The following is a 26,325-nucleotide window of genomic DNA, read 5'->3' as shown; positions in this document are numbered from 1 at the left end:
GTCTTCTTCAACTTTAATTGCATCTTGTGGTGCTTCAAGAATAGCCATGAACAAGCATTCATCTTCTTGAGTTTCTTTAACTGTTTCTTCCTCTGGAGTTGTTTCCCAATCAGACAACAATGCTTTCCTTCCAAATCTTCTCTTGTTGTTTGGTCCTTCAAACCTTTTCTGAGGTTGTCCCTTAGAAACAGGACAATTGGACATAACATGACCAAGTTTTCCATAGCCATAACATGTAAGATTTTGAACCTAAGACTTCTTTTTAAACCTGAATTTTCTGAATTTCTTAGCAAGGTAAGCCACTTCATCATCTTCAAGATCATCTTCAGATTTAGAATCCACTTCCTCAACAGCTTCTTTGGCCTTGAGAACTACTTCTCTTCTGTGTAGAGATGGAGGACCAATTCTCATCTCATAAGTTGTGAGTGAAGCTTGAAGTTCATCAATCTTCATGTTAGATAAGTCTTTATCTTCGAGAATAGTAACCTTAGCATTGAATCTAGAAGTAAGAGACCTGAGAATCTTCTTGCACACATCAGAATCTTTAATGTCTTCACTAAGGGCTTTCATGTTGTTCACAAGATCATTAATTCTGAACATATATTCTGCAACAGTCTCTTTTTCTTCCATTTTACAAACTTCATATTGCACCTTGAAGAGTTGAATCTTGTTCTCTTTTATAACATTATTTCCTTCATGAGCAGCTTGAAGAGAGTCCCACATTTCCTTAGCTGTTTTGCAATTTTTAACTCTTGTAAACTCCTGTTGCTTTAAGGCACAAAAAAGAACATGTTTGGCCTTCCCATCATTAGCTACAGCTAGCTTATCTTCAGTAGTTGGATTCTCAAGATTCAGAATAACGACACCATGTATAGTAGCATGCCACACATTATAGGATTGAGACATCAAAAAGGCTTTCATTCTAGTTTTCCATGAGTCATAGTTAGAACCTTCAAATCTCGGAGCTTTATTAATAACTTGGCCTTCATCCATAGCTAGGATCAGCTGCAGGCTTGTTAGAACCTTCCAATGCAGACCAAGCTCTAATACCAATTGTTGAACCAAGAGGGGGGTGAATTGGTTAAACTTTCTTTTTACAAGTCAGCAAAGTAGGTAGATAATACACATTCAAGCATTAGCACAAGATTTACAAGGAAACCCTTCCAACAAGGGAAAACCTTGGTTCTTGGCTTTAGCCAATAAAGTCCACTACTAGCTGTATGTATTTTGTTACGCACTCAACTGTCTCACCCTCTACACACACCCAAGCACAAGAATGAAAGCTAGTTTTCACAACCAATACATACACTAGATGATTTCAGCACACATACACACTCCCCATATCCTAAGCACCCTTGATAGGACCAACAAAGCTCTTACAACTCATCTCATACATCATTACAAGTTGTAAATACAATGTTCAATACCTTCTACAAGTGAAAACAAATCATTCAGCACAAAACACCAAGTTACTGCCTCAAAAACACTCTACTTCTGCAGCTAGGGTTTGAGGGGTAAAGTTGGAATTTCCCTTCGAGATCAATTCACCAGTAGTTTCCACAGTCTTGACTCACTGAATTATTCATGTTCATAACTTTAAACAATCAAGCATAGCATGAATATATAAATCAAGGTTCAGTCTCAGGTCTTGAGCAACACACTACTATGCTGAAATAGGGGTTTTGCAAGGTCACAATCAGGCACTGTCTAACTTTTACATCATGGTCAATTTCAACAACTGAGATTCATCAAAATAGACTTGGTAGCACATAAATAGTCCATAACATAGCTAGCCCTAACCATTTTGTACTTGAATCACAACAAATAGCAGAAAATTATGCTTAACAACTGATCAAAATTCCAAAATCCATTTCAGCATGTTTCAGTTCAAAAACAGGTAGTGAGCAAACGTGAAAACATTAATTATACCTATAAGAGTCTTCAAAATAGACAACAGCAGTAGGGAACAAAATCTCACTACTCACACCAACTTTTTCATCAGTAATTTCAACAGCAGCAGTATTGTAGTAGGAGGAATTCACACAGAAGATGAGTTCATCAATTTTCCTAGCTTAGAATCATCATCAATTAGCTCAAAAAATACTGATCAACATTTGTTATCGAGAGTTCTTGTATGCAATGACAATCTCAGTAATATATTTTGGCTTCTCAACACTAAAGACTCTTTTAACAGCATATATATAGAACAATGCAAATCATTGGCTACATTTCATCTCAGCTCTAGCTGTCACCTCTCAACCGATGATTATGCATGGGCCCTACTAACATTCTCTCAGTGAAAGGACAATATTACCCTTGATTTCTTACCATACAGTGACACCTTATGCACCAGCAGAAAAACACTATATAGGTGAGGTACACTGAAGACCATTTTTTTGCTTAGCCTCTAAGTTCTGCAGCATCATTGGAGGACAATATTTCAGGACCACTACCACGTGTCACGCTCTTGAATATATCAGATCAGCTCACAAACCACCCATGCACCAGCTGTATATACCATGCAGTACACTACATATGCTGAGGCTGTATTAATCACAATGTAGACTAAGGTACTGCTCTTCAGTGCAATGCAGCTGAATAGGCAAATGAGACTTAATGGAATACATCTAAGAAAGTACTAAACTGCCCCTGTAAGCACCTGTAGTAGAATCCTTATATACTGAATTCTGCTGTAGACATCCAATTTAGCTAAATGAGGGGAGAAGAGTCTGCCACAATCATGTAAATGACACTACTGCCTTATAACATATGATAACCCACAATTCTGATGGACAAGCATCTAAACTCACTGAACCAACACCTTTTTATTGCTTTTTGACATTAACAGGCAAACAAGTCTTTAGAGAATCATAGGACCAACAGTTTAACCTCTATGTGATAGGTGGTTTATTTGGTTTACCTTATATGTATTGTGCTTAGTACCATGATATTGTTTGATTTATGTCATTTAAATTTTGTGAGCATATACTATATGAGTATTTGGTTTATACTGTTTCATCTTTCCTGCACTTATGTTGGGGTTTTATGACCTTGGTTGTCGAGATTGTCATGAGTGAGTTACGTAGTAGACTTGTGTTTTGAGGTTTTAGTTGTCCACTATAGGGATTTTAACCCAACGTTTTGTCTTCTGTATGTAGCCTTACGGTAGGTCTATTACAGATCTGTACTTAGGTTTTTAGTTTTGTGGGTCCGATCCATTGGCTTGAGGGCACAAACTTGTCAGGCTGTGGATTCGAGACTGGTGTTGTTGTTGTTGTAGTGCTTTCAAATGTGGGGGTCGTTAGTACTCCAGTGTTAGGGATCTAAGGCCTTAAGCGTAACGGCACCAGTGACATTGTTGTTAGTGTTTTGGGATTAGCTACCCCAATCTTCGCAGATGCCTGGTTTCCGTAGTACTTTTGGTAATAATCATTTCTAACATTAATGTCATTGGTATCGAAAAAAATTTCTTTCTGTGGTATATTATGAACTAGTGCCTTATACCGTCATGCTACCTTACTGACGAGTAAGTATGGGCGGGTTATGGTCATTGTTCGTGCTGCCATATCATTTTTAGCCATTTGTCATGATTCGACTTGTCGTTGTCTTGGGGATCCTCTCAGTGATTGACTTTGAGTTGATATGTCGATTCGTTTGGGGAGTGTCACTCAGTCTTTGGTTTTCGCATTCTTTCGGAAGACCAAGCAATGAAGTTGTCTTTTCACACCTTAGGGGTTGTCCTTTGGTTTGATCTTGTTTCGATCTTGTTCAGTTCTTTTGTCTGTTCTGGATTTCGGGGATGAAATCCCTTTAAGGAGGGTAGGTTGTAATGACCCGGTCATTTTTCTTTCTTTCCTTTTCTCTGATTTTCACGGATATTTTTCTTCCGTTGATCTTTTCCTTTTTGAGTTCAGTTTCTCATCACTTAGTGTCATCTCGAGTGCTCAAAAATAGTTTCTGAGACTCTTTTCTTAGGATTGACAACTTCCTTTAAGGACCGAGTCATTTCCGTATTTTTAATTTTTCGACACTATTCTCTTTTCGTCCTTTTCCCTATTTCGTCTTTTCCCCATTCGTCATTTTTTGGCAAAACCTCACTTCTTGTGTTCGGAGTTGGTTTCTGACTTCATGTCTCTTCATTCTTAGTGGTTTCCACAAAATACGTATATTTACTTTTGCAGTAAAGTACTCTGGTTGCTCCCGGTGTCCATAGGGGCATGGATGCATAATTTTTCAGAATCTTTTTCTTTTCTTGGGGTGTTTTTCATAAATATCTTTTGAAGATATTTTATTTCAAGGGTTTTTAAGAAAATATTTTTGAAAGATATTTTCATTCTGGGCCATTAGTGTAGTTTTCACTTTTGGGGGGGCCATTGTGCAATTAATGAAAGTTATTGCTAAATGTCTTGTTTTAAGCCTGGACCCTCGTACGAGATTCATTTTCACTTTTCGTCGAATCGTGTACTCTTAGAATTTCCTTCTGGTCGTTTTTCTCCAGTTCTAGGTTTTCCGGCCCTAGTTAGTGCCAAACTTATTTGGGGCATATCACTCTGCTTGGGACTCAGTTTTCGACGTCGTTTCTTCCATTGTTCATATTTTCTCATTTTGAATCTTTTTTATTCATAGAGTTTTGTCGTTTGAGCGTGTCTGCTCAAATTTCACTTTTCCGGACCCGGCGGGACCCATTCGGGACACTTTTAGGGTTTTTCTATAAATAGGAGGTCTTAAGATGAAAAATTAGATTTTTCTCTCTCTGTCCTCTCTCTTGGCCAGCAGCCATGGCAACCAAGTGCCACCCTTCTTCTTCATTTTTCGGCCACTTCCCTTTAGTAAAAAGGTGTAGTGCCTTAGCATTTTATGTTCGTCTTGCCGTGCTCTACCTTTCCCCCTTATTAGAATTCGTTTTTGGCCATTTCTTAAGTTCGAGTTTGAGGCCAAGTTGGGATTTTCATGGTACCTCCTTGGTGTTTAATGATCACCTTGTTGTCCCCGACAAAACCTAGAAGTTTCGTCGGATTTGGAGCGATATCATTTCGGTGGGGATTTGAGATTTCATCTCAAATAGAGGTAGGGGATGTTTTAGGATTTTATATGTGTTGTATTAAGTGTTTTCCATGGTTATACAACTTGTTTGTATGCCTTGTATCAAATCTAGAATATTAGTAATATTTAATTCTTTGCATGAGATTTAATCTACAATGATGTATATAGCTTAGAATTGAATTGTGGCATGATGATAAATTATGATTTGATATGCTTGTTAACATATATTAAATTGGAATTATTTGAATAAGAATTGCACTTTTTATTTAATAATTATCTTTTGTGGAAGTTTAATTCTCATTGACGTACCTTGCATGAAATTAACTTATAACATGCTTTTAAATTAAGTCTCGGCATGTTCTTTAACATACTTTAATTTGAGAGCATTTGGATAAGTATAAAAATCTAAAGATTTTGATTAAAATGATTAATTAAAATCTATTTTAAAGGTTCCATTGGCTTAATTAAGTTTTAACTTGATATTTGAGATGACTAGGACTTATATACTAGCATATGTTGTTTTGGGACCATTTGATGTTGTTTTACAATTTAGGGATTTGATTAGCATGATTTAATTAAATTTCATTTTGTTGTTCAAATGGCCTAATTGAGCTTTTGAATTGATTTATACAATGATCACGCTATGTTGTCTAACATGTGTTAATTAGGGGTCATTTGATTGAGATTTGAAACCTAGATAAATTAATTAAGCTATGTAATTAATTTCCGTTTCTATTGCATTAAAAATTTAATCATGTGTTGACATTGATAGTATTTTTAAAGCATGATTTTTTACTTGTAATGGATTTATGAGTTTATGTTTTTAATATTGGATTATATTGTTATAACGTGTAACGAATCGCACACTGAAGATTTGACATGTAATGTTATTATAGCGCGTAACGAATCGCGCTCTGAAGATTCGACATTGTCATCCTATAGTAGTTATGGATTTAGAGCATGTGTTGTGTGGTTTCAACCTACTTGTGCATGAAGGTAGTTTCATGTACTATTTTAGACGTATATAAGTTGTTAACTTATTTATTTTGGAGTCACTTTGGACATTGTTACTGTGATATGGCTAGAGTTTGGCTCTAGTGCAGGAGGTATGAGTTCTCCCCATTTGAGATAGTGCGCACTAGGGTGGTCTTCCCAGCGGGTTAATGCTCGGAATAACCGTTGAGGTCTCGGCAGAATTACGAGCGTGATGTCCAAGTCTTCCACTAATTAATTTCACACTTTTAGATTTCTAGTTAATAATCTAGAGAATCTATGTCTTGATGTGTGGTATTCTATATTATAATTATACTAAATTGCTATATTTAGTTGATTTCGCACTTTTAAATTTCAAGTTGATAACTTTGAGAATCTATATCTTGTTGCTTGGTATAACATGTTTCTATGTTGGTTAAATTGCATAGATATTGTGATTCGCGTTTTGTTGTTCAAATGTAGCTTAGGAATGATCCTATAGATTCATTTGGAACATAGACGTTAGGTGGCATAACCCACTTTGGTTGTTTTCGCATTTTAGATTTCAAGTTCATAACTTTGAGAATCTATATCTTAATACCTTGAATAACATGTTCTTATGTTATTGAAATTGCATGAGTGATGTGATTTATGCTAGCAATGATCTAAGGTAACTTAAGATACTCCCTGAGTCTCATCTTGATATAGACGTTAGGTGGCATGAGCCCCTTAACATGTTTCACCTTAAGGTGATAAAATTGTAAAATGCTAGATTGATGCATGCGCATTTCCTACAAGTAGCTTTATGTTACTCACCCACGTAGTAGGGACATTTTTCAGGTACAAGAATTAAAGTTGAGACTTGGATGGTTTGTGGACTTGAAGGTTTCCATTCGTGTGGAGGTTGGCTTGAAATACCACTTGTAGCTTTATATGTCAAAATGTGTATATTTGATTCTAATCATGTAAAGTGTACATAATTACGCTCTTTCCAATGTATTTGATATGTATGACAAGAGGCCAAGGGCCAAGCATGTTTAAATTTAGTACTTGTACTCATTTGGCACCACATTCTAATTAAAGATGTATTTTTATCAACTTTGGAGGTTTGGCATGTCAAATTTTGTAAACGTTGTGTAATTAGGCCATAGGCCATTGTAACATGTTTCAATGTATAAAGTACACTTGTGAACATGCTTGTATAGCTTAAAATCATCTTTTTGGTCCACATTCATGTTGGGGTTTGAGGCTTGGGTGAAGCCTCAACAATTCATGTGCTTAGCAGGTCATTCAACAGCTTTTCAAGGAGTTTCGGTCGACCGAAACTCCAGTTCGGTCAACCAATGGCTCATTTTGGTCTATCAAACCAACCAAGCCTTAAAACCATTTTTTTAGAAAGTATTCTGTGAGTTTTGGTCGACTGAAACTCTATTTCGGTTGACCGAAATATCCCTCATTTGTGCAGTTCTTCAGTTCAGTTTTAGCATAGTTGTTCCGACTTCAAACGGCCATAACTTCTTCATTTCTAACCCAAATGGGGTGATTATTGAGCCTAAATTCATGAATTTTGAGTCAAATTTCCAATGGTATTAATTTCATTCCCATATTCAAATCACAGTGAGAGTTATTCATGTTTTAGTAAGAGGGTGTCAGTTTTTGCTTAAACCGGGAAGGGGCATTTTTGTGGAATTCTTGTCCAATGTTCTTAGATACTCTTGGAATGTTGTGAAATGATACAATTAGGTTGTATTAACCTTGTTTGACTTGTTTAGAGTCAAGTTCCTCATTTTAATTGTGAATTGACCATTTTACCCCTTGGTTCACAGATTTACCCGTTTTGACCCTTATTTCCACTTTTGTTCTCTTTAAGTTCCGTGACTTCATGGAAGGTTACATTGGTGTCTTAGAGATGGTTTATATCTCTAAATACTTTAGTCTATCTTTTCCTTCCGCATTTTGGGTGCGTTATCGGATCAACTTTCAGTTCATCACTGACACCGGGTTGAAAAACTTGGGCCGTCACACCTATTACACATCAAAATGCATATAACTAAAATACACGTATATCATATGTAAATAAATTAATATATTAGTAATATATATATATATATATATATATATATATATATATATATATATATAATATTATATAAACACTTTCATAGGCCTTAAGCCTAAGTAGCCCCTCAAGGCTCTCTCTAATAGGTTAAAACTAACTTTTAAAGTCTAACCTTTAAACCCAGTTCATTAACATTAAAATAAAATAAAAACAAATAAATACACAACTAATCAAAGAACCACAAAATGCCTTCTAACAAACACAACAAGGTTCATATAGCATATAATTGTATAGACACGTAAATAAACAATTCAATCACAAAATACACAATTTAATTAGATAAACAGTACAACTTAATTAAGCAAATATTAAACTAATAAAAACAATTTTGTTAAACAAATAATAAATTAATAAAACAATTTAATCAAACAAATATACAATTTAATTAATCAACCCAATAAATGAATTAAAATAATTTCTTTGAAATATAGTGGTATTACAGATCATGTATGTTCTTGAGAAGGAAAATGGCTCGGGAACTCATCTCCATCTTTTGGAGTTCTCAAATGATTTTCACTTCTTATTTCCTTCTTGTAAATTTGGACAAGTGATGTAATGAGGCCATTTTAATGTCAATGTATGTTTTTCATCATTAATTGCACACCTTATATGTATTTTCACGCATATCTTTGTTCACTATGTCCATGCTTTGGTTTATGTCTGCATGAGGGTTGGGATGGACTTTGGACTTAGTTCACAACCTTATTAGGTACCAAGGAGGTTCCCAAGACCTTAAGTACCTTTTTTAGGGCTATTTTGCACTTTTGGGGGTTTTGAGCTCGAGTATTTCTTTTGTGCTTGAGCACAAGCCTGGGGAGCTTGAGCACAGGCGTTGGTGAGCTCGGGCATTTCTCATTCTAAAAAATCATCTCTCGGAATCTCCATTTATGCTCAAGCAATCCATAAAAGCTCAAACTTTCCATGAAAAGCTTGAGCATTTCATGAAAGCTCGAGCACACCCTATAACACTTATCACATTTGCTACACTATCTTTAAACGACCATATCTCCTTCATTGTAAACCCAAATTAGGTCATTTTTGTGCTTAAATTGTAGAGTGTTGAGCTAGCTTTCCAGTGGTACAACCCCATCCACCATATTTGACATAAAATGACCATTTTACCCTTCATTTTTGCATATGACCGTTTTAATCTTAGCTTCCGTATTTGTTACCTGGAATTCTCAGGCCGAGTTTGGATCTACTTAATTAATGCACTGGAACATGGGATTTGGGGCATTACAATAATTTCTTAGTAATTTTCCCCTTTTTACACCATTATAATTTCTTATTTTCACATGTTACTTCAAACCACACGAGTGGAATATTGGGTGTGGAGTGTCGCGTGGGGACCAAACCATTCCTATCGCCATAATGCAGGCCATTATCCAAATGGACATGTGTTGTGGATGCTCTAAAACACCCTTTTTTTTTTCTTTTTTTTTAAGTTCTATAATTTTGTAAGGGTTTTGACATTGGTCCCCTTTTTTAAAAATATTAGAGATTGGTCATATTTTTAAATCTCTCTATTAGCCAACAAACGGTCTACCGTACACTAAATAAACTTAAGAGTATTATTTTATAAAATTCCAAAACTACCCCTTTGCTAAGATATCATCTATCTCTTCTCAACCTATTACCACCGCTCTTGATTGAGTTATGAGAAAAACATAGAGAATTCATGCCCTTGCACTTCCACATGTAAAGTTAATTTTATGAATATTGTTCTTAGATTTCAATGAATCAGTGGATCAATTTTTCTCAATTCTTTTATAAAAAAATCAAAACCTTTGTTCCACACATAATCATATTCAACAACATAGTGACAATGTCTTTGTTTCTCCTTTTCAATCCTTAATTTTAGGTACATGTATCTTATACCCAAAAAGAGAGAGAAAAAAAATAAAGGAAAGAAATTAGCACTTTTATTTATGATGGTGAATAGTCTGTTAGATATTAATACGGTGATGATATGATTATTCTTTTGGTTCAGAGGATTCTATGGTGTTTGCAATGTCTATTACTAGCCAAGAAAAGAAAGAAAAAAAAAAAATCAAATTTATCGTCTTTCATAAGGTCATAATTGAAAGAAAAAAAAAAATCACCAAATATATAATGAAGCAATGAGGTCGTGGGGAAGAGGTTGAGAAAGAGAAAGAAGGGGTAGGGTTCTGATCATCCTCTTTAGAATAGTTTGGTGGAAGCAAATTATGGTTAGTTTTGGAATTTTATTAATTTTTTTTCTTTTAATGTTAACATTATTTATAAGAAAATGATATTATTGACGACTTTAATACCCCGATTTAAAACTGACATAGATAAAATATGATGTGGTTATTCTAAAATTTCAACTTAAATAGGTATCATTATTATTGTTATTTGTTTCCATAAAATACGTCTCTTTTCCCTTCCTTATTTTTTAGTTTTCCATAACCCCTTTTCTTCTCTTTTTAGTTTTCCATTTATGGTTGCATCATCATCATCATCATCTTTTTTTTTTTTTTTTTTTTTTTTTTTTTTCACATCAAATTTCATGGTACTCAAAATATAAGAATTTTATTTGTACAAAATCTACAACAAAAATTACAATGTTTCTTTACAATTTTATACTTTGTAATTTTTTAAAAAAAATTGCTCTCCTTATTTTTGTTTTTGGGAGTCAGATAGATTATTAGTTTTGATCAATATAGCAATTAACAAATGCCTATCAAAGTAATTGATGTATATTAATGATCAAAGATTCAGTGTTTTATCTCAAGAGTTCTTACAGAGATGCAATGTGATGTATAAAGATAATAGATACACAATTTGATAAACATAGTGATTGAAACTTTAATTGCCAACAAATATACTAGATTAAGATGAAATGTGGGACTGAAACTTTCTAAATAGTTAATTACCTTATATTTTAATATGAGTACCATTATATTTGACATATAAATAGCACACAGACTTGGTGAAGTAGTAGGTTTTTATTTGTCGGGCTAAATAGCGGTACTCTTATTTATATGGACTATTTGTTGAGCAACAAAAATATCTAAAAATAGGACATATTTTTAATATTTTTTAGGGTAAAGTGCAAAAACTCCCCTTGAAGTATTGGTCATTTGCAATTAACCCCCCTGAACTATAATTTGCCCCTTTAAACTATTGAATTTTTGCAATTAACCCCCCTGAACTACAATGTGACATCTTCGGCCAATTGGTTATAATGGAAATAGTGAAAGATAATTTTACCCCTATATAAAACTACGTTGTTTCACTAAAAATTTCAGCAACCACTAATTTTATTTTATTTATTTATTTTATTTATTTATTTATTTTTTCCGGAAGGTAAATTTTTGTATATATGTAAAGAACTGTACAAGAGCCTTAGCCCTAAAATCGAGTCCAAGTCCGAACCCTGGGAAAACAACCCAAGCCCAAACAGGGCCAATTAAGCCACATGACCTAAATACAGCCACTCAAACATATGACCTAATTAAGGCCATTCATTTTGCTGAACAAAGACCATCAAGCTCTTCGCCGATGTTAAAGCGAACCCCAATCCGGTGATAAACGTTGAGGGTGTAATCTAAGCATCCACTGAAAAATTGACAACGTGCCATCACGTCGCAAACCACCCTATCACCGTTGAGTTCACTCCACCGTCTTTTCCACCGCTGGCCACCATCATTCAAAGCCAAACACCGGCCGCCATCAAACCCAATCACGGCCGAGCTTCTTCATAACAGCCCATAACTGAAATCGCGACTTCTTTAGTCGCTGATTCGCAGTCGTCCTGAACCAGCCGTCTCCCCGGCCAAGCACACCGCCATCTATGTTCCGAGCACCGCCGCAAGTTCAGCGCCGAGCTTTGCCTCATCTGCTGGCCTCCCCATTTCGAGCTTACCGTGACTTCCATCACAGCCGACACCATCAAAGCCGAGCTAGTTGCCGCGAATTCACCATTATAGCCCGCTACTCACCTCTCCAAGCTCTCCACCGCCGAGCCAACAACCAAGTTCTCCATAGCCGGCCGATTCTTGCCCGCCGTCCATCTCCACTAACAACCAAGGAATTCTGGGGCACAATGATTCAGAAATTTTCAATTTTGTTTATATTTTATACAATTGACAGTGTTTTATGTTTTCATGTGTCCATGGAGTGATTTTTTTTGGGATTTTCTCAATTTATGGTTCTAAAAAATTAGGAATTTTTAGGTGTATATAAAAGCATATAAATTTGATTTGTCTTCAAGAATTTCCTTCAAATCAGAAGCTGTTCAGTCAAGAAAGCATTGACCCAACTTTTGATTTTATTTATTTATTATTATTATTTTTGGGAGAAATTAAGATCATGAAGTAGTAAAAGTAGACTCATTTGGGGTCATGTTTAACCGTTCTTGCGGTTTGGGTTGAAGATGATGATGGGGGTGATGGTTGACGATGAGGGTGTGTGTGTATATATATATGTGTGTATTCATGATGGATATAATATAGAAAGAGAAAGAATCAAAAACTTTCACGAGCACGGGAGTTGCTGATGTAGGTGGTTGATGATAGGGGTGTGTATATATACGTATATACATGCTGGATATAATATAGAGAGAATCATAACCTTGATGATAGGGATGAAGAATGAGGAATTTAAGAGTTCTGACCTATTTGGGATTTAACGGTAATAAAAGGGGCATTGTGATCTTTTAGTTTCATAAAGGATTGTATGGTCATTTAAATAAATTTGGGTTGTTACATGACCCATTATGTGCTTCTTCACGGTCAAATTCAAACGGCGGATCACCAGACTGGTTAATTGCAACAAAATGGTCAGTTTATATGTTAAATTATTAGATCAGGTTTTCTGCTAAATAGCCAATAGTTCAAGTTGTAGCTGCCCTTTTTTTTTTTTTTTTTATCCTATTTTTTATAAAAAATTACAGGACAAAGTAAAAAAAGGCCTCTTTTAATTTTCTTTTCTTTTTTTTTTTTTTTGTTTTTTTTTTTTTAAACCATCTTTTACCGGTTTACATTCCAGGGATTTGTTGTCTGCAGATATATATACTGGTCCTCTCATCTCAATTCTGATTTTAGGAATACATAAACACACTTTTATATAGGAAAAAACACACCTATTTCTGTATGAAGGTAAGGATGAGCAATGGCAACAACAATAGAGGCATTTCAGGCAACAGCAATAGACCTGAATGGCTACAACAGTACGATTTGATCGGCAAGATTGGCGAGGGCACGTATGGTCTCGTCTTTCTTGCCAAGGTCAAGTCAAATCGGAGCAAGTCCATAGCCATCAAGAAGTTCAAGCAATCCAAAGACGGCGACGGCGTCTCCCCCACCGCCATCCGTGAAATCATGGTTCCCCTCTCTCCTCTAGATTTTACGTTTAGGGTTGTTATTTTATGGGGATATGAAAATTCTAATATCTGAAGTTGTAAATTTTAAAAGGTTTGCTGACCAGCTGTGGGGGACATTGATTAAACAGAAGAATTTATTCAAGAACCCTCTGTTTGGTTCCATTTAATTGTGTTTTTTTACTGAGAAAATACAAGAAAATGAAGCTAAGAACTTCTCATTTATTGTGTTTCCAAAGTTCAGCTGTAATTGTTGTTTCATGATTTTTATCCGGATATGAAAATTCTTAAATCCGAAGTTGGAAATTTTAGAAGGGTTGCTGACCGGCCGTGGGGAACACATTTATTAAAGAATGCTCTGTTTGGTTGCTCATAAACCCTGAGGACAAACTAAACTAATAGTGTTGAAATCATTTTGTTTCATGCTGCTTTAGCCAACGATTATCTTTTTTTTTTGCTGGGGAACAGAATCTTAGGTTTTCATCCAAATTAGGATGTTATTGATAAAAAATAAATTAATGTTGGGTTTGGGAGCACCGAATTGGCGTCTTAGAATTGGAAATGGAATTGGAATTTTGAACTAAATTTCCTCCAATTCCAAATCCATAATTGGCGTCCTGGATTCGTTGCTCCCAAACATAGCATAAACTTTTAGTTAGGTATACAATTAACTACTTTTGTGTAGATAAGTCGATAATTGGAACCATTTGCAAGCTTATGGGTTATAATTAGGATAATGTTAGTCTATCTATTTTAATTAGGATAAGGCTATGTTGGTTGGTTTTTGTTCAATCAAGAACCTAGTTATGAAATTTTAAGCGGCAAATATCTGCTTACTTTTCTCTTGCTTTTCCTTTGTATTATTTGCTCACCAAATGGAGAATAATTGTGAATTGAAAATCTTAGAAGGAATGTTCGATTCCATTTTTGTAACTTTGAGAACAAATGATGCAGTTACTTCGGGAGATATCCCAGGAGAATGTGGTAAAGCTTGTGAATGTGCACATTAATCACATGGACATGTCACTATATCTGGCTTTTGACTATGCGGAGCATGACCTCTATGTAAGTATATTTGTCCATCTCTTGTTTTCCATTTGATTCCAAGCAAGGTTCGAACATCACGGAATGGGCATATATTTTTTTTTGTGGAGTTCCAATGTAGTATACGTTCTAATAACCATTTTTTCTTTTTGCATATATTACGAGGGAGTTGATATGCTAATATTGAAATCTTGCACACAAACACACACATTATGGAATTATTAAAAAAAGATGTGGGAAGTTTTGGTTGGGGTTATTTTAGAGTCCCAGGGTGCTTTTGTTGGAGGGGCGGCAGATTCTTGACTCTGCTCTTTTTGCTAGCGAGTGTGTGGATTCCAGACTTAGGAGTGGTGTTCGTGGAGTTTTATGCAAACTTGATATTGAGAAAGCTTATGATCATGTCACTTGGAGCTCTTTGTTATACTTGCTTGAGTTGGGTTGCATTTATAAGCTTATTGCCAAAGTTCTTGCTTTGAGGTTGAGGGAGGTTTTGGATGGGGATATTCCCAGAATGCTTTTGTTGGAGGGCAGCAGATTCTTGAGTCTGCTCTTTTTGCCGGCGAGTGTGTGGATCCTAGACTGACGAGTGGTGTCCCTGGAGTTTTATGCAAACTTGATATTGAGAAAGCTTATGATCACGTTAGTTGGAGCTTCCTGTTATATTTGCTTGAGAGAATGGATTTTGGAGATAGATGGAGGGGGTAGACAGATACTTGTATCTCTTCAGTCAAATTTTCCATTCTAGTGAACGGGTCTCTTGTTGGCTTTTTTGGCAGTTCTCGGGGATTGAGACAAGGGGATCCTCTTTCATTATTTCTCTTCCTTATCGTTATGGAGACCCTACATAGGTTGATGAAGAGGGCAAAGGACAAGGGATTCAGGGTGGGTAGAGATTCTGCTTATCTGATGGAGATTTCACATTTATTGTTTGTGGATGATACTCTGGGTTTCTGTGATGATGTTGTGTCCCAGTTGAGATATTTGAGGTGCATTTTTGTTTGTTTTTAGGCGGCCTCCGGTTTGAAAGTTAATATGGGAAAGAGTGTGCTTGTCCCGGTAGGGGAAGTTCAGGACATTGTATCTCTTGCCGCGGTCCTTGGGTGCGGGGTGATCTCTTTCCTTATCTCCTATTTGGATTTGTGATGTTGTGGCCCGAATTTGGTGCCGGGTCGCACTCGTTGGATGAGCTTTGTGTGGGCCCGAGGAAAAATTTTAACCCCCTTTTGCTCATGGGTCGGGGACCCTAATTAGTCTCTTGTAGCCCGATATATAAGGGCGCTTAGGGTTTGGAGTGGGGTAAGAGAGACTTTGAAATTCGTATAGAAATAGAGTGAGGGGCTGAAACTTGTAATCTCCGATTTTACACATAGTGAAAACTTTTGCCAGATCCCAACCGTGGACGTAGGCTGTTGCCGAACCACTTATAAATTTTTATGTTCTTTATTTGGTATTTTTACTTTTTTGTCGTGATTCTTGGTTTTATCTTGAGTTCGTTGCGTTTGTCATAACAGGTTTGCCTTTGGGGGCTTTGTCGAGGAGGGTGGGAAGTTGGGATCGCGGGGGGGGGGGGGGGGGGGGGGGGGGGAGGTTCTAGATTCCATCTTCTGTTGCTGAAAGGATTGAGATGATTCAACAGAATTTCTTTTGGGGTGGACAGGGCGAGGAGTTCGAGTATCATCTTGTCCGTTGGGAACAAATTTGCAGGCTTATTAAGTTGAGCGGCCTAGGTATTAGGAGGTTGGTTCCCTTTAATATAGCTCTCCTTGGTAAGTGGTTGTGGAGATTTGGTAGTGAACGACATCGTCTTTGGAGGAGGGTTATTTCATGCCGTTTTGGGGAGGAGAGAGGTGGGTGGCCCTTTGGTCTTTAGTCTCTATCGCTGGAGGTGTGGGCGTGTGGAAATTTATTCATAAGGGATGGGACATTTTCTCTAATCATATTAGATTCAGAGTCCTGGATGGTAGATGGGTTCGGTTTTGGGAGGACTTATGGTGTGGTGATCCCCCGTTGTCTTGTTCTTTTCCCAGACTTTATAGAATTGCTGATGATAGACATGCCTATGTGGTTGACTGTTACCGGCTTGATAGCGGTAGGCTTACGTGGGATGTGTGGTTTAGGCGTTCTTTTCAGGATTGGGAGGTGGATGAGGTTTGTAGCCTTTTGGATATTTTATATGCCCAGCCGCGCTTTTCGCCTAGATCAGGTGAACAAAATAGTTACGGCTTACAATCATAAAAGGCAGCCCTCTTTTGTACGGGCCCTACGGGACCAAGGAACGTGTACGACTGGCGGCGAAGGGACTTTCTAAGGATGGACTTGCCTCTTCACCGAACCCGCAATCCTACAACGAGGCCGCCCCTTATGAACAAGCGGCTACTCAACAAGCGGAAGGGAGTTAACAACTTGACAGTTCGGCCGATAGGTGTTGATTGTAATAAACAAGTGGGAGAAGGAGATTGTGAAATGGGAAGGGAAGATTGTGGGCCAGCCGAAATTCAGATGGACGTCCGGCCAACTAATGTGGAAGTAGGTCAATGGGGTGCGTTGCTTAAGTTTGTGTCGTGACGGCAATCTTGTTGGAAAGATGACCATGAATCGTCTTCTTGAGCTCAACCCATGATTGTTTTTCTATTGATTGTGTGTGTGTTCGTAGTGTCTCGCCAAACCGCGCCTTTGCTTAAGAAGTAATCCAGTCTTCTAAGTCCAACTCCGGCAAGGAAAGCTAGCTTCAAGTGTGTGGTTCATGAGTGTAATCAAAGACCAATAAGTGGGATTCTCAATCTTCCACTACCAGTGATGTTAGTCAATTTGAGGTTGCTTGTCGGTTCAGTGATAGTCTCAAACACAGCAATCAGTCTTGAGGTACCTTGTTATGTATTGGAAAAGCGTAGCGTTTGGAAGGCAGTTATGGGAGTGTGGGAAGACTCAAGCTAGACGTTCGTATCCCATTGGTTTAAAAGTATGGGCTCTTCTCAAACATGAAAAGTTCAGTCGTCTATAGCAGTCAAATGAGTCAAATCGGAGTCGCTTGCTTTGTTTTGTTTTCCTCAGGGTGAAGCCCTTCCTTACCCATAGATAGTAACAATAAGCTTTTCTACAAGAATGTTAGGAAAGATATACCCATACAGACTGAGTTGCCCTACTGATTGAAAGCGTCAAACCTTTCAAGTTCTGTACTTACCTCGGTTAGAAGGTGAACAAAATAGCAGAAAGGTAGGTCGGGAAGAGAAAAACAAGCAGGAGACGCTTACCCGTTGAGGTCGTTCCTTGGAAACTTGTTTAGTAAATAAAATGCACTCAGAAAATGATTTGAATTTCCACTCCTTTTTGCTAGGTCATCTCAGTCAGCTGGGCTAAAGCCCTAAACGGCCCTTATCCGGTTAGGCTACAACGCCAGAAAAGGACTCTCCTATTCACAGCTAGCCTTTTGGATATTTTATATCAACAGGAGGCGGTTGGTGAAGGCAATGACGCTTTACTTTGGGTACCCTCTACCTAGGGAAGATTTGAAGTCTGGTCCATGTTTTTGTGCCTCTCCAATTTTGTTGGTTCTGATTTCCCCTGGAAAGATAATTTGGCGCTCTAAGGCTCACTTTAAAGTGGCTTTCTTTGTCATTTCTTGGGTAAGATCTTGACTTTGGATAACTTGAGAAAGAAAAGAGAAGACACATTATTGTTAATTGGTGTTGCCTATGCAAAAGGGACGGAGAGTCCGTGGATCACCTCCTTTTGCATTGTCCTGTAGCTCACGACTGCTGGAATCTTATCTTCGGCTTATTTGGTATCCATTGGGTCATGCCTTGGTCCTTGAGGGGTTTGCTTAACGCATGGAGAGGACGCTTCGTGGGCAGGCATGGAAGTGTTGTGGGCTCAGTGGGGGCACTCTGCCCCCACTGAAATTTTTTGTTATTGTATTTTATACCCCTAAATTTGTACTTTTTTGCATTTATATCCATAAAATTTTAAAATTGCCCCCACTGAAATTATGAAAAAACCTCTCTATATAAATTTGGCCCCCCTCATATGAATTCTAGATCCGTCCCTGTTCGTGGGGGTCCTTGCTCAGGATTTTTGGATGATGGTTCCCCATTGCGTGTGGTGGTGCATTTGGAGGAGCGGAAAATAGATCTTTTGCAGGGAAGGAATCATCCGTTGCGGCTTTGAAACTTCATATAATTAGCTCTCTCTTTAGTTGGGTGATGGGGAGAAATTGTACTTCAATTGATGAATTTGTAGATTTTTTGGGCTCTTTGGGTCCGTAGATCTAGATTCGGCTTTTGGTTGTTTTTGGGATGCATTTCCCTTTTGAACGCTTGCTTTCTAATACATTCTTACTTACCAAAAAATAAATAAGAATTGTTGGTTACACAGCCTGTGAGGTTACCCATATAAACATTAGTATGCCCATTGTTTCGCCCTTTTATGTCCTTTTGTGGGTTACAGTTGTTAATTTGTTTCCCACACATATGATATATTTGATAAGGTTACATGCGTGTTTGGTCATCAGTAAAAAAAAGAAGTTATAATATGCAAATGAATAACACGCTCCGGCAGGTCCTTTATTTTATGCATAATATGCGTGAGAAGGAAGCGTCTTCTTCCTTTCAAAGCCCTATTTCCAAACTCCAACCACCATTTTTGATTAAGAGCTTCTTAACACCCTGCGTTGTCAACAGCCGTGTCCAATAGACAACATGAAAGGTTCGACCCATATCCCGTGTTCATGTCCGTCTCGTGTTGTGTCAACATGGACACCCTCGCGGGTGACGACAAGTCCAGGTAACACAGATTATAGGGTTAAGTGCACTAAACCCTCTGGAACTTTCTTCGCTTTCTCAAGAACCCCCCTGAACTATGGAAAAGACACTTAACCCCCTGAACTATGGTGCTTGTTGCAAAAAATTCCAAACCGTTAACTTGCGGTCTCGTTTTAAACGTTAAATGGAGGCACGTGACCATGTGCCTTTGCCAAAATTTGGAATCCTAGATATACCCTTATGACTGTTAGACCATATATATATACACACACGCGCGCCATATATATGTATATATATATTTGAACGAAAATCTCCGAATTGAAGAAACCATAAAATCATTCTCAGCAAAGAATTGTGAGGCCATATTGAAGAAACCCCAAATCGAACCATTGATGATCTCTCTTTCTTCATCTTTAGCTCTCTCTCTCTATCTCTTTCTGCATCTTCATTTTCATTTGCAAGAACCAAATTTAGATTTTGTGTACATGTTTTCAGCTCATTTGCAGCACATTCTCTTTCTTCCCGTGACACAATCAAACACACAACCACACTGCTGACTCTATCTCATCCAAGCTACTGATCGGAATGTCTGCAGAGGCGATCCCTCTCTGAGCAGAGTGTTCTCTTTCTTAGTACTCTTCAAAACATCAGAGCTATCTTTTCTACCACCTCAATGCTCTATCCTGTTAGAAATTCAAGACTCTCACCAACAAAGTGTTCTATTTTCTGTCATTTTATTGGTCAACAAACCATCCGCAAGATGATGGATATATATATATACCCACCATATATATATATGCAGAAAATTAAAAATCCCTAATTGATGACAAGAACTCTCCAAGTGAATATGGGAATGCTCTTTCCATCCCACAAATTTTGTAGTGCTTCTCTCTTTCTCTCTGGTCTTTCACTTAACGCCCACCTCTGCCACTCCGCCACCACCATTCAACCTTTAATTTAGGTTAGAAAAATTAAAACCCTCATGGGATAATATTTTGTATAAGATGAAAAAAATTAAAACTCTAATTTTTCTATTCCAATACAAACTTTTCCATGAGAGAAACAATAAAATCTGAAGAAAAGAAAAATGAATGGATGAAATCGATCTTGACAGTAAAAGAGTTTTGGGGAAGAGTCGAATGGCTGTGACAGAATCCTCTTTGCAAGTTAGCAAGGAACAATTTGGTATATATATATATATATATAAATACAGTTTGTGAGAGCTTCGCGCGAATAACAGAAGGGAAGGATTGTTTGGCTCCAGAAATAGAGACAACCGCAAGTATTGTATACATTCTCTGTTTTATGATAAGATTATGATGTGCTGTCATTTTTTAATTGGTTAGTAGGATTGCTTTGCCACATCAGCATATCAAGTTGGAAAATAAAAGAGACGTTGTAGTTCAAATTAAGGGCAAAAAGGTAAATTACTTTTTCTGTTACGTTAACCGATTGTCCTAAAGTGCAACAATCATATAGTTCATGGGGTTATTTTTAGTTCAAGGGGGTTTATTGCAATCGGGTCATAGTTTAGTGTTTAGTGCACTTAGCTCCAGATTATAACTTAGAGCGTTAGTAAACATATCATCTTCAGGTTTAACAAATAGTGTAGAGATGCCTCCACTCAATATTTTAGCTCGAATAAAGTGAGAGTTGACTTCGATATGCTTGGTCCTCTTGTCACACACAGGATTGGAGGCAATGTGAAGAGCTGCTTGGTTATTACAGAACAACGGATAGGAGTTTTGACTATTAAACCAAGTTCGTCAAGAAAATGTTGCAACTATGTTAACTCACTAAGGTAAGGGCCATCGCCCTATACTCAGCTTCAGTATTAGACCGAGCTATCACCATCTGTTTCTTGCTTTTCCATGTAACAAGATTATCTCCCACAAAAGTGCAATATCCCGTAGTAGATCTCCTATCGAAGGAAGAACCAGTCCAATTAGCAGCTGTAAAACCTTCCATCATGAGATGTCCATTCGATCTATACAATAACCCGAGACCTGGAGCTCGCTTGAGATATCGGATAATCTGAAAACAGCATTCCAATGAGGCACCCTAGGAATTCCCATAAATTGACTGACAACACTAACTGCATCAGGCCGAGTAATGGTGAGATAAATCGATTTACCAACCAGTCGCTGGTATCTGCCATGGGAATAAAATAAATCACTCTCATCAACCAAGAGTTTTGTGGATCCGCAGGAACATCAACTTGATGACCACCTAACAAACCCGTTTCTTCTAATAAGTCCAACACATTTTCTTTGAGACAAAATTATACCTTTTTTAAATCTAGCAACTTCAATGCCCAAAAAATATCTGAGTTTACTCAAGTCTTTAGTGCGAAACCGATGCTGCAGAAACAACTTCAGCTTAGTAATGCCCTCAGAGTCATAACCTATGATAACAATGTCATCCACATACACCACAAGAAAAATGAAACTTGCTTCAGTTTGTTGGTGAAATACTGAATGATCTGTTTGGCGTCTGCTAAGACCAAATTTTAATGCTGCCTCAGAGAATTTTCTGAACCAAGCCCTTTGGGATTGTTTCAATCCGTACAGGGCCATATTTAGGCGACAAACATTGTGACGATACTCCCCCTGAGCAACAAACCCAGGTGGTTGCTCCTATAGACCTCTTCAGCTAAGTCGCTGTGTAAGGGAAGACGTACAGAAACAGCCACATAGGGTGAAGAATACTCTGCAACAGGGTATATGAAGGCAACTCTTTAACTTTTGCTGCTGCCAGAGGATTTGCTGCTGCAAATAGGGATTACTGCTGTATTTCAGACCTGAAATGCAATGCATATTATTGAATAAGCTAGAGCAAACAGATGGGTATATCCTCGTATCAATGAGACAGTCCGGAGGTTGGGAGTCTGGTAGAAGAGCAGGATTTATTGGAGGAGCCTGCAGGAATACTGTTATTGTTTGTTGGCAGCACTTGCCTGCCATCTCAAGAACACAGGGATATTGGCAAATTGGCTGGTCAGATTGATAGGTACGGAATGCCTGAGTGTAAATGATAACTCTCAGTAAAGCCCCAGGATCTGAGAACGTGTCTAGAGGACTCCCCGGAAACGTTAATGTCTGTTTTGTGTTTCTCATCTTTAATGCACTCTTCCTTATTCTTGTATGCTTGAAATTTTCTTTTAGCAATCTCAAGTTGTATTGCTGATGCGTACTCATTAAAAAAATTGTTTTGTTGATGCGAAGTCTCATTGAGGCTCACTATTCAATGGAGGCAACATTTTCAACCACTAGAAAGTGTGTTTGAATATGGCAAGAAAAAGAACTTAGGATACTATAACTTTTTTTTTTTTGTCCTTCATGCATTTGACAAGTTCTTGGCATTGAGTGGCTTTATTTCCAAAAGTTATGCAGAAGCACTGTAGATGTAGCCATGCTTTTAATCTACTGAAAGTAACTTGACCAATTCTTCCTTCTCGGGCATGTCAGGAAATCATCAGACATCACAGAGACAAGGTTAACCATGCTATCAATCAGTATACCGTCAAATCATTGCTATGGCAGTTGCTTAATGGGCTGAATTACCTCCACAGGTAAAGTTTACTTTTTGCAATCCTGATGGTTCTTTTCAGTTTTATTGTGCCAGTATTATCATTAACTTACATTTGTGTTTACGGGACTTCTGTGCAGTAACTGGATTATACATAGAGATCTAAAGCCGTCAAATATCTTGGTCCAGTTCTGATATCATTGCCCAATTGTTGTCATTCTTATATATCAAATATCTCTATAAATTTTCATTAAATATAATGCAGTAAATTTTCCTTTTCCTTGATTAAACCCATGCACATTGTCCTGTTCTTGTGAACTTTCACTGACCAGGTTATGGGAGAGGGAGAAGAACAAGGAGTTACTAAAATTGCTGATTTTGGTCTTGCTAGAATATATCAAGCTCCATTGAAGCCATTATCTGAAAATGGGGTAGGATGGATATTTTTATTTTATTTTATGTTCTTTAGCTCATCTGCTATTTTGCATCATGGTCTCATTTTTTATATATTTAGATGATGTAGGAAGATAGAATTTGTTTGAGCATTGTTGCATAATATACATCATGTAATACTAGTTTTTCAAATGCTTCAAATTTCACTAATTAGGTTGATCTTTGACTTGCATTTTATGATCCATATAGTTTTCTTTTGAATACCATGCAATGACAACTGTTCATTGGTGTGTTGTTTTGTTACATGTGATGCTATATCCCTTTGTCACTATGCAAGATAATTTTCCAATATTATTGTATTGCTTGCTATTACAGCCTTAGGATTTGTCTTTTTAATTTATCATAAATCATTTCATCTATTAGTACTGCTTCTTTTTTATTATTTATTTATTTTACACACAATATTTAATTTAGTGCACCAAAAGCAGTGTAATATGTGAATGGGATATGATTTTCCTCTTTTTTTGCATATATGTGTGTATATATATATATATATATATATATATGTATATATACTTCTTTTGGTCTTAAACATGAAACGAATTCCTTTTATAAAATGTATTTTCCAGAACTGTACCGATGAACTTCTATTTTTCTTTTTAAGGATATCTGAGAACATATCACTAATTCAACTGATTTTTTCATTCTTCTTCAAAACCGATCAAAACCAGTCGGGACCCCATTCACCAACACCGAGAATCTCGCTGAAGAAATGCAGAACTCAATCGAATTCCTCCATTTCTCCCCAAAACCCATCCTTGCCATCAAGTATAACAAAAAACTCCAACTAACATGATTATAAGCTTTCTCCACATCCAGCTTACACAAAACCCCTGGAACCCCACTCCTCAATCTATCATCCACACACTCCCTTGCAATAAGGACATAATCCAAAATCTGACGCCCCCCTATGAAGGCATTCTGAGATTCCGAAATTACCTCATCCAAAACACCCCTCATCCTCAAAGAAAGAACTTTGGCTATTAGTTTATAAATGCATCCCAACAAACTAATAGGTCTAAAGTCCTTACAGTTCCACCCTTCTTCGGAATAAGCGCTATAAAAGATGCATTCAAAGATTTCTCAAATCTCCCCTGAATATGAAAAGCATGAAATGTTCCCATCACCTCACCCCTGACCACATCCCAACTCTCCAACAAAAACCTCATAGTGAACCATCCGGACTCAGAGCTTTATCCCCACTACAATTTCTCAACGCCTTCAGCACTTCCTCCTCAAAAAACGGAATCTCCAACCCCTCCCTGTTCACCTCAGAAATCCTATCAAAATACAGTCCATCCAGTCGGGGTCTCGCAGACACAGGCTCCGTAAATAACCTCTGATAGAATCGGGCAATCCCCCTACAAACATCTTCCTCCCTACTCAAAACCACCCCATCCACAGTAAGCCTCCCTATGTGATTGCCCCTCGTATGAGCATTGGCCAATGTATGGAAGAACTTAGTATTCTTGTCCCCCTCCTTAAGCCATAATGCTCTAGTTTTCTGTCGCCACGAAATCTCCTCCGACACAGCAATCTCACCCTGGCACACCGCTTTCCTACTTCTCTGCTCATCATCAATACCACCCATGCTTTCCCGGCGATCAATCTCTGCAATCTCCGCCAAAGCCCTACTCTTCCTCCACTCGAGATTCCCGAATACCTCCTCATTCCACCTTTTTATCTATTTTTTCAGCACCCCAAGCTTTCTAGTAAGAATAAAACTCGGGTTCTCAGACACTAGACTCCCTTCCCACCAAGACCTCACACACCCCTGGAAATCATCCGCCCTAAGCCACACATTTTCTCAACAAAAATGAGTCATTCTAGACCTTAATCCACCACAATCCAACCCTAAAGGAATATAATCCGATGTCGGTCTAGCCAAGGCTGCCTGAGTTGCATCCGGAAACTTCTCCTCCCAATCTCCTGAAATAAGAAACCTATCCTGGCGTGATAACGTAGGAGACTCTCTGCCATTCACCCATGTGAAAGAAGCACCCTCCAACGGTAAATCATGAATATGCTGGCCATCAATGAATTCTGAAAACTGTACCTGAGTCCATCTTCTTCCTGTTGCTCTCTCCAAAGGGGATCTAACCATGTTAAAATCTCCCCCCACACACCAAGGAAGACTCCACTGATCCCCAACAGATCCCAATTCCTCCCATAAAAGATACCTCTCCCCATCATCCACTGGACCATACACACCCGAGAACATCCACTGAAACCGATCCTCTTCCATACTAAAACTGCAAGATATGGAAAATCTCCCTCGCCACACATCCGCTTTTGACACCCATCTCTTATCCCACATCACTAAAATACCCCCAGACGTCCCAACAGCATCCAACGCCTCCCATTCAATAAACCTCCCACCCCACAAACTCCTAACCATCCTATCCGAAATAGACGCCATCTTCGTCTCCTGTAAGCATGCCACATGAACACCCCATTTCCTCACTGCCAATCTGACCACCTTTCTTTTGTCCAAATCATTAAGCCCTCGGACATTCCACGAAATGATGCGACACTTCATTAAAAACCAGTAAATGACCCCTCCCCTCTCCTTCTCCCTCTTCCTCTCTCATTGCTTCTCTCCCTCCCCATCCCATTCTTCCCCTCATAATTAATATAAGAAATCAGGCCTCGAACCTTCCTTCCCCCCTCCACGGGAATAATCGCTTCTTCTTTCTACCTGTTCACAAACTCCCAGCATCCTCCCCATTCTTTCCCTCCATAATTGAATGCAACACCAAACGAGCCTACTCCTCATCTGGCTGAAAAGATAGTCCCAAAATACTGCTCACATTTTTGATGTTATCCTTCACCCACTCCACCCCCCTGTTTTCACAACCTATTGCAGAGAACTCCCTCCCCCCCTCCGGCCTTAGAACACATAACGGTTGCATCTCCAAGCAGGTAGAATCCTCACATGGAACCATCTCCATAACATTCCTGTCACTACCCCCTCCTCCTAATCTGTCACCACCACCACTCGAATCCTCAGGCCCATTGAAAGCCAAAGGTGAGCCAAAACCCCCTTCAGAATCCTCCCCTACTGT

General features: G+C 38.0%; 1 protein-coding gene across 1 annotated transcript in view; it reads left to right on the top strand.

The window, feature by feature from the left end:
• Positions 1-13,180: 13,180 nt before the first annotated feature.
• Positions 13,181-26,325, top strand: part of LOC132303192 (cyclin-dependent kinase E-1-like) — a 97,943-nt gene continuing 84,798 nt past the window's right edge. Inside the window, exons 1-5 of the mRNA XM_059800352.1 lie at positions 13,181-13,482; positions 14,433-14,543; positions 22,747-22,850; positions 22,948-22,990; positions 23,140-23,238. Of these exons, the coding sequence (XP_059656335.1) occupies positions 13,252-13,482; positions 14,433-14,543; positions 22,747-22,850; positions 22,948-22,990; positions 23,140-23,238 (588 nt within the window). The 5' untranslated portion in view covers positions 13,181-13,251. The remainder of the gene's footprint in view (positions 13,483-14,432; positions 14,544-22,746; positions 22,851-22,947; positions 22,991-23,139; positions 23,239-26,325) is intronic.

The sequence above is a fragment of the Cornus florida genome, unplaced genomic scaffold, assembly GCF_030987335.1.
Source record: "Cornus florida cultivar Cherokee Brave unplaced genomic scaffold, ASM3098733v1 CherokeeBrave_3.0.0_Hap2_Chr04, whole genome shotgun sequence".
Classification (NCBI taxonomy): Eukaryota; Viridiplantae; Streptophyta; class Magnoliopsida; order Cornales; family Cornaceae; genus Cornus; species Cornus florida.
This window is presented reverse-complemented; position numbering and strand designations above follow the sequence as displayed.